Here is a 9,283-nt window from a genome sequence, read left to right on the forward strand (position 1 = left end):
GCTGGCCCCCAAGTTCAGTTTCTATCAAACTGCTGCATCCATGACTTTCTAAAATACCCCCACGACACAGAGTTTTCTTCACTGGGGACGTGAGAGGAGTTCTGGGAATTCTTAATGCAGAGGTGCATTGAAATGGGTGTCAGGTTCACTCATGCATTATCTAAAATACAACTGCCTCTGACTGTGCCTCTTTTGATTCTTTCTCCACTTGTGTTTTTATATCAAAGAGATTCAAGCACTTTGCTGGACTTGAAGCTCTGTCTTTCCCAAGAGCTTTCATCGTGTCTCAGCACAGCTTTCCATTCAGGGACGCGGGAGAGAATGAAAGATGGAGATGAAGATGTGGGCTTGCTGAGACTGAATGGGATTTGCTCAAGTCAGGCCCTCTTCCTGGCTCTGCAGAGAGCCGTGCCCACACGCAGCTGGCCACGGCCAGGCCAACACTTTCTCCCTGCCTCTGTCTCCACAGACCCCTGGGTTCGAAGCGGCAATGCTAGAAAGAAACTATACAAGGCCTGCGTCTGCGTTCATCGTACTGCTTTCTCACCAGCTCTTAGCACGCGAGTTGAACTATTAATAGTTCGTCAATTAGCGTTTGCTCAGTGAATGCATAAATTAATAGAATGGATCTTGGAAACCTGATGAAAGAATCTTCATTGTCTGTGAAAACCCTTTGACTTGCTGGGCCACAGCACTGGAAACCAAGGTTTCTAGGGTGGGCGATTTGCTTATGCTTAGAAGGAATCCAGGTAGTCAAGGGACCCTGCCTGATACCTGCCCTGCAGACTGCACACTGCAGATTTAAATACTTGCCTTAGAGGCTCCCGGCCTCTGTCTTGTTTAAAATGGTGTTATTGGGAAATTGCATTAAATTTCAATTCAAGGAGAGTTTGTAACTATTCACATTTATACTTATACTTACGTTTATTTTCATACATTCTTTCCCTGGGTCCCCGTAATGGCCTCCAGGACTGGAGGGGTGGAGAATGTTATCCGAGGTTTGTAGCAGATCAGACTGAAGCAAAGAAAGTTAAGACTTTTACTTTGGATCACAGAGCAGGTGTGTTGGAAGCTGAGCTAGAATCCAGATCTCACCCTGGGTTGAATGAGTAAGAACTCCCGCAGAGGATTCGAGCTCACGTGGAGAACGGGTGCCAATATCAGATCAGAAGCCAACCTCTTTTCCTGTCTGCTGGACACAAAACGTTTTCAGATCTGGGCTGAGGTGTCCCAGAAAGGCTTTTTCTGTTTCCATCACAGAACAGGGCCTTCTCCTGCAAGCACGTATGAAAGTATGCTGAGAAGCAAAGAAGGGAGCGGAGCAGAAAATCAGAAAGCTCCTTTCCTGAAAGAGCTGAGGGCAGCTGCTGTGTTTTCCAGGCGCCCTAGCCGGTGGCTCATTCTTGCCAGTCACGGGCAGCACTCCTCACGGACCCCCATCTGCGTTCCAGCAGCTGAGGTCCCCAGGAGCACCCAGAGCCTCAGGATCGGCAGCCTTTCTCCCCATTTCTGGGCACTCTCTGGTCGAGTGTTCAGTACACGGTCTCCCGGCTAAGGGGCGGAGCAAAATCGTGCTTGGGATTCTGCAAAGCAGCAGCAAGTATGCCCTCCCAGCTCCAGTTACCTTTGCAGCTACCGTGCGAGGGAGACAAGGAGCAGGTGGCCTCTGCAGAATGGGGAATGGCCAGTGGACGTCTGAGACGAGCGGCACTTCCTACGACCCTTCAATATGATATTTTAAAGGTTACCCTGGAATTGCTGCAGCCACTCAGGCAGCAGAGGAAAGGTCTGCCTCTCTGTGATGGGTGAGATCTCCCTCACTCAGTCAATCAGGCAGTTGGCTCGTGGTTTATAGAACATTCCTCTAGGTGGTGCTATCAGGGACACAGTTTCCTGGGCAGGGGCATAACTGTGAAGTCAAGAACTTGCTTATAAAGATGAAGAAGGGCTGAATGATAGTATCCCCAGGATCAGAAGCTCCTAGAACCTTCTGGAAGGAGCAGCTCACCAGTCTCAGTCTGCTCCTTGGAACCTCAAGGTCTGCAGGCCACTGGGTGTTGGGGGCTGTGAACCCCCCGGGCTGGAGTCAGACAGACCTAGATCCCAAACCTAAGTCAGCCACTTACCACCTGAGCTTCATTTTCCTCGTCTGAAAATGGAGTGATGATAACAGTACTGGTGTAAGAGCTCTGTTGTGAGGATTAAATGAGCCCATATGATATTAGTGTCTTAGCGAGGTGCCTGGGCAGATACTGAAGCTATTGCTGTTGCAATCTCACGGTCCTGCCCAGCCTCTTCAGGGTCGTGGGAGCATTTTAAATGACTGTGGGCACAATATCAGAAAAACAGTAGACTGAGTACTACAGGATCCTGGATGTTTAAAGTGCAGCATATACTCCAGAAATATCTTATAGCCCTTTTGAAAACCTTGGGGCATTAACATCCCGCCCATCTCAATTTCTTAGAGGGCAGGGAATTACTGTACCAGAATTTTCAATGGTGGGTCCACACAGCAATTTTTCACGTTCGTAAGCGTTCAAACGGCCACAGACCTTCGGCTCAGACCGTAGGAGTGACCGCAAGGTGAATCAGACACGTGTTGCCTTTTCCTTTCTGTCTGCTGCTAAGATCTCAGATAAAAAGACAGAAGACAGGGAGGGATAAAGGAAACAGCATAGACTTTGGGCCTGACCAGCGAGAACCCAGATATCAGCTCTTCCACCTGAATGTCACTTATCCTCTTTGGGACTCATTTCTTATTTATCCATCCATTTATTCAATAGTAATTTTTGAGTACATAGTTTGTGCCAGGCTCTGCTGTGGGTACTTGGGATGTATCAGGGAACAAAACAGACCCCAAATTGAGACGGGGGGTGGGGGCCTTACATTCTAAAGGAGGAAGAGAGACTGTTGGAAATAAGCCTGATGCCTGAGCAAACAGTGCAGTGTTTCTATAACGGAGATTACAATCTCTCACTCCCACCGGTTGTTGTGGCGATAACAAGTGACTGTCCATGTATCAGGCATGGAATACAGTAGCCATTTAATAAAGTGTTGCAATTACTATTTTTTAAATTGCTCCCAGATTTCTTTAAACCCTTCAGACACTAAATGTGGAGTTTGCACCTGGAATGTGTTCGTTTATTCATTCAACAAACAACTATTGAGCTTCCATTATATGCTAGAACCTGTACTAGGCACCAGGGATATAAGTGAATAATATAAGAAAACATGGTCCCTGCCTTGAGCATCTCCCAGGCTGCTGCTGGTCCACATCTATTGGTCCATTGTACACTAGAGGAGAGGCCTTTGAGGGCACAAAGGCAGAGTGACCTTGAAGTTCAGGGTTTCTGAATCAGAATGGTCCACCTCACTGATGATTTTTTTTTATTGACATATAGTTGATTTACAATGTTGTGTTAATTTCTTCTGTACATCAAAGTGACTCAGTTATACATATATATTTATTCTTTTTCATATTCTTTTCCATTATGCTTTATCATAGGATATTGAAGATAGTTCCCTGTGCTGTGCAGTAGCACCTTGTTCTTTATCCATTCTGCATATGATAGTGTGCATCTACTAACCCCAAACTCCCATTCCTTCCCTCCCCCAACCCCTGCTCCCCGTTGGCAACCACAAATCTGTTCTCTATATTTTGAGTCTGTTCTTGTTTGGTAGATATGTTCATTTGGATTGTATTTGAGATTCCACATACAAGTGATACCATATGGTATTTGTCTTTCTCTTTCTGACTTACTCCCCTTAGTATGATGATCTCTAGGTCCAACCATGTTGCTGCAAATGACATTATTTCATTCTTTTTGATGGTTGAGTAGTATTCCATTGTATATATAGACCACATCTTCTTTATTCATTCATTTGTTGACAGACATTTAGGTTGCTTCCATGTCCTGGCTATTGTAAATAGTGCTGCAATGAACATTGGGGGTACATGTATCTTTTCGAATTAGAGTTTTCTGCAGATATATGCCCAGGAGTGGGATTGCTGGGTCATCTGGTAGCTCTAGTTTTAGTTTTTTGAGGAACCTCCACACTGTTCTCCACAGTGGCTGCACCAACTTACATTCCCACCAACAGTGTAGGAGGGTTCCCTTTCCTCCACACCCTCTCCAGCATTTGTTATTCGTAGACTTTTTAATGATGGCCGTTCTGACTGCTGTGAGGTGGTACCTCATAGTTTGATTTGCATTTCTCTAATAATTAACTGATGTCGAGCATCTTTTCTTGTGCCTATTGGCCTTCTGATGATGTCTTCTTTAATTCAGCATACCCCAGCTATGGCTGGCGATTCTAGGAATGCCATGAACCAGGATATGGAGATTGGGGTCACTCCCAGGGACCCTAAGAAGGTTCCCAAGCAGGCCCGCGATTATATCCCCATTGCCACAGACCGCACGCGCCTGCTGGCGGAGGGCAAGAAGCCCCGGCAGCGCTACATGGAGAAGAGTGGCAAGTGCAACGTCCACCACGGCAACGTCCAGGAGACCTACCGCTACCTGAGCGACCTCTTCACCACCCTGGTGGACCTCAAGTGGCGCTTCAACCTGCTCGTCTTCACCATGGTCTACACCGTCACCTGGCTGTTCTTCGGGTTCATCTGGTGGCTCATTGCTTACATCCGGGGCGACCTGGATCACATCGGGGACCGGGAGTGGATCCCCTGTGTCGAAAACCTCAGTGGCTTCGTGTCTGCCTTCCTGTTCTCCATAGAGACCGAGACCACCATCGGGTACGGCTTCCGGGTGATCACGGAGAAGTGTCCGGAGGGCATCATCCTCCTTCTGGTCCAGGCCATCCTCGGCTCCATCGTCAACGCCTTCATGGTGGGGTGCATGTTCGTCAAGATCAGCCAGCCCAAGAAGAGAGCCGAGACCCTCATGTTCTCCAGCAACGCCGTCATCTCCCTGCGGGACGAGAAGCTCTGCCTCATGTTCAGGGTGGGCGACCTTCGCAACTCGCACATCGTGGAGGCCTCCATCCGCGCCAAGCTCATCAAGTCCCGGCAGACCAAGGAGGGGGAGTTCATCCCGCTGAACCAGACCGACATCAACGTGGGCTTCGACACGGGGGACGACCGCCTCTTCCTGGTGTCCCCGCTCATCATCTCTCACGAGATCAACGAGAAGAGCCCTTTCTGGGAGATGTCGCGGGCCCAGCTGAATCAGGAGGAGTTTGAAATCGTGGTCATCCTGGAAGGGATGGTGGAGGCAACAGGTGAGCCGCTTTCTCCTCCTCGGCCCCTCCCCTCAGGCCACTGCCAGGACTCCAGAAGGTGGAGTCTCCAGACGGCAGCTGAACCGCCCGACCCCTGCATGGTGATCTGGGGGGTACCGTTCCTCAAGATGGAGGGATGAGAGCAGCTAAGGTGTACAGAGCCCGCCCAACGTCTGGGCCCATTCTAGACTCTAAACTCGCAGTAGCTCAGTGAGTGAGATAGTTTTCCTTCAGTTGTAGATATGGAAACAGAGACACAGGCAAATTATTTACCCAGGAGCAAGGGCTCCTAAGTCATGGAGCCAGGATGCAGATCAAAGCCAGGTGACCCAAACCCAGCACTGGTTTCCAACAGGCTACACCTAACTGCTATCGTGGAGGTGGTGTCACCCAAAGAGACTTCTGTGAGCAAATAACTTTGGGAAACTCCCGGTTAAACAAAGGTGAACCGGCTTCTTACTGTAGGACTTGGCATTGTCTTTTTACGTGTGAATCACCTCCTGGGGAGAGGACAGGGTGCGGCATTTCCCAAACCCAAGGTTCCCAAAGTCACAGAATCCTCTTTTGGGAGAGACACCTATGGGCCCCTGTGGGCGCCCGTGGAGCAGGCCGCCCCTCATATTCCCTGTGGAAAGGGCTCCACGAACACGAGGTGTGCAGAAAACAGTGCATCGCACGCACATGTGTCCGGCCAGCCCCTCCCTGCCCAGCGACTGACTCACGGGCAGCCAAGCGCTTCCCAAGGCCGAGCTCCGTGTGGGGCTCGGTGAGCCCAAGGCCTGGGGGACCCCGTGTCCCCGCTGTATTCCCTGGGCCAAGGAGCCCCCGTTAACCTTGCACCCACCTCTGCTTCCTCCCCTTCTCCTGCCCCCTTCTCTCCGCTCACGAAGGGGTCTGACCCTAAGGATGACTTGCAGAAATCTCCCCCGGGCTCGGGATATGCATAGTTTCCTACTCCGGCAACAGCACTGGAGGGCTGGCTGTAAGCTCCTGTTAAAGATGTGGTGGGAGCTCTCTGCAGACAGGAAGGGCTCATGCTCAGGTCTGTGACTACAGCCTGTCTGCCACTCCACACTCTCCCCCAGAATGCTGGGGGCCTGGCACAAAGGTGACCCAACAAGCCCTCCTGGCCTCCTGAGAAGCTGGGTGCTGGGTGGGAGACTCGGACCGGGCAGCCACAGACCCTCCCGATCGGAGCCAGTGGAACCGGCTGGGGTGCGAACTGGCTCCAGAGGCCTGGACGGACGGGGCTGCTCGGCCATCTGCCGGGGGCCGAGCCTCGCCACGTGGCATATGGTGGCAGCTGAGGGAGCCCTTGGGGCCAGGACAACTGGGATGCAGGGAGCCTCCTCCCACAGGGCCAGGGGCTCGCGGGTCACCCTGACCTTGGTGCCGGGCTCGGATCAGAACGTGGGCTGAGATTCTGGGAAAAGAGCTCCACTTGGAGGCCACAAAGGAGGGGTCAGGTCAGAGACGCGGGGACAAACAGGAAAGCGGTGCCTAAGCACGGCCCCTCATGCCCCAGCCCCGCCCTCACTGCCACCTGCTGGCCTCTCCCTCACAATGCCTCAAAGTCAGGTCCTGAGGTTGGCCTGCCCCGTCTGGCTGACCTCCTCTGACCGCATGTCCTGGGTGACCCTGGGTCTGCGGGGAGACAAGAGAAGGAGACCACCCACCCACACTGGCTCTGATCTCAGCATCTCTAAGAGCTTGGTTGCCACGCCTAGGGAGCCAAGGATGGGCTGTGATTCAGGCCAAGGTCTGACCAGCACAGCTCTGTGCAGCCTGCCTGTGAGTGTGGGCAGATTGCTCAACTTGTCAGCAAGAAGAGGCTAATAAACTTCACAGGCTCACTGGGGGTTAAGCGATGAAATGGAGTAGCATGTGGGAAGCGCAGTGCCTGCCACCCAGAGGGGTTTCTGTCCTTTCCAAGTGCATTGGAACATGGATGCCAGATACACAAGTAGGTTTCCAGCCATGGGGCAGCCCCTTCCCAAGCGATGGGGCAGAAGAAGGGCAGAAAGTCCCCAAGAGGGTTGGCCCAAAGCTTCCATGGAGGTCCTGTCCTGCTGTTTTCCCTGAGGCCCCAGAGACACCTGGCCTGTGTCTAGGCTGGTCAGTGCCCAGCTTGGGTCTCTGCACCTCTGCTGAGCCGGGGGGCTTGTCCAAGGACCGAGGGGAGAGGCCTGGTGCAGGCAGCACCCTGAGAGCAGAGAACAGGCTGTGAGCCGCAGCTTGTGGGGTACACTGGAGTTGCCCAGCACCAGAGCACCGAGTGGGGAGCAGCCTCTGCGCTGGGTCTGGTGTGTATGAGACTCCTGCCAGAGAACGTCCAAATGGGGGGCTGGAGTAGGTGTCTCCTTCAGTCCCTGAAGAGCACAAGCTAGGACCTTCCTTGGCCGAAAGATTAAATATCAGAGAGCTGCTTCCCCATGACCCTGAGCTCAAAGGCGTCCTCATCCATAAACAAAGCTGCTCTCTCTGGAGAGAAACAGCACCTAAAAATAACACAGGCATGCCAGGGCTGAGCGGACAGGGAATGGAGACATCGGAGCCTGCTCCAATCAAGGAGCCATGCTGTGAGCTTGTGTGTGTGTGTGTACGCACATGTAGGCTTCTGCCCATGTGTATCCACCCAAAACAACGCCTGGGTGTTCTAAGTGCCTGTCAGTTTCTCTGGGTTCAGCCATGCTGAATTTATCTTTGTTCAAACCCTTTTCCTGCCTCTTTTCTTGTCTCACTCTTCTAGAACTTAACTCAGTTTCAGGAACCACGTCCATTTCTGAATTATCCACTCCAATCTCTAGGAACCAACTCCAAAATCTTGCATTGTTCATTTCTAATTTTCTGCCTCCATCACCCCTCAAGCTCCTTCAGGGCAAGGACCGTGTCTTATTCAGCGTTCTATCTGCATCATGCTTAGCACAAAGCAGACGTTCAACAAGTGCCTGATGAATGATTGGATGGATGGAGGGATGGGTGGATGATGGATGGATGGATGGATGGATGGAGGGATGGATGGATGATAGGGTGGAGGGATGGATGGATGGAGGGATGGAGGGATGGATGGATGATAGGGTGGAGGGATGGATGGATGGAGGGATGGATGGATGATAGGGTGGAGGGATGGAGGGATGGATGGATGATAGGGTGGAGGGATGGATGGATGGAGGGATGGAGGGATGATGGATGGATGGATGGAGGGATGGATGGATGATAGGGTGGAGGGATGGATGGATGGAGGGATGGATGGATGATAGGGTGGAGGGATGGATGGATGGAGGGATGGATGGATGATAGGGTGGAGAGATGGAGGGATGGATGGATGACTGATTGGTGGGTGATGGGATGGATAGCTGTGGCCACTCCTAACACACGTGCCTTCTGTTCACCCAGGCATGACTTGCCAAGCACGGAGCTCCTACATGGATACGGAGGTGCTCTGGGGCCACCGATTCACTCCAGTCCTCACCCTGGAAAAGGGCTTCTATGAGGTGGACTACAACACCTTCCACGACACCTATGAAACAAACACGCCCAGCTGCTGTGCCAAGGAGCTGGCAGAAATGAAGCGGGAAGGCCGGCTCCTGCAGTTCCTCCCCAGTCCCCCACTGCCAGCAGGCTGTGCTGGAGCAGAGCTGGACGCAGAGGCTGAGCAGGATGGAGAGGAAGAGCCTGAGGGTCCGAGTGGGTCCCGGGAGACCAGGGGCTCAGTGTGAGGACGGTACTCTCCCCGCGACCTCCCCTCACTAGCTCCTCATGAGCACAGATGCTGCAAGGCTGGGGGTGGAGGGGTGAGCCAGCTGAGTGTGCTGGGGGTCAGCCAGGAGCCGTTAGGCTCTGTGGGGAGGAGCAGTAACCCAGTCCTGGCACCTCCCAGCTCTTGCCTGGGTCCCCGTGGCAGTGCTGCTTCTTCTCCCCTGGCCTCTGTCACACTGGCTAAGGGCCAGGCCAGGAGGGGTTGCCCCACAGTGAAACACACAGGTGGCCTCTGTCCTCACACCCCTCTCTCTGCCAACTGGCCCGGATCACCTTTCTCTTTGGG

At 52.5% G+C, this 9,283-nt stretch overlaps 1 protein-coding gene across 1 annotated transcript; it reads left to right on the plus strand.

Annotated features, from left to right (window-relative positions):
* The first annotated feature begins 4,301 nt into the window (after window positions 1-4,301).
* KCNJ5 (potassium inwardly rectifying channel subfamily J member 5) lies at window positions 4,302-8,957 on the plus strand. The gene is made up of 2 exons (XM_030841058.2): window positions 4,302-5,238; window positions 8,635-8,957. The coding sequence occupies exons 1-2, from the start codon at window positions 4,302-4,304 to the stop codon at window positions 8,955-8,957; spliced, it is 1,260 nt and encodes a 419-aa protein (XP_030696918.2).
* The last annotated feature ends 326 nt before the right edge of the window (window positions 8,958-9,283 follow it).

The sequence above is a fragment of the Globicephala melas genome, chromosome 8, assembly GCF_963455315.2.
Source record: "Globicephala melas chromosome 8, mGloMel1.2, whole genome shotgun sequence".
Lineage (NCBI taxonomy): Eukaryota > Metazoa > Chordata > Mammalia > Artiodactyla > Delphinidae > Globicephala > Globicephala melas.

Bases quoted from the DNA above. Each gene is read 5' to 3' on its own strand.
- KCNJ5 (XM_030841058.2), top strand. From the start codon at position 4,302: ATGGCTGGCGATTCTAGGAATGCCATGAACCAGGATATGGAGATTGGG. The intron at 5,239-8,634 runs GTGAGCCGCTTT...CTGTTCACCCAG, and splicing joins AGGGATGGTGGAGGCAACAG to GCATGACTTGCCAAGCACGG.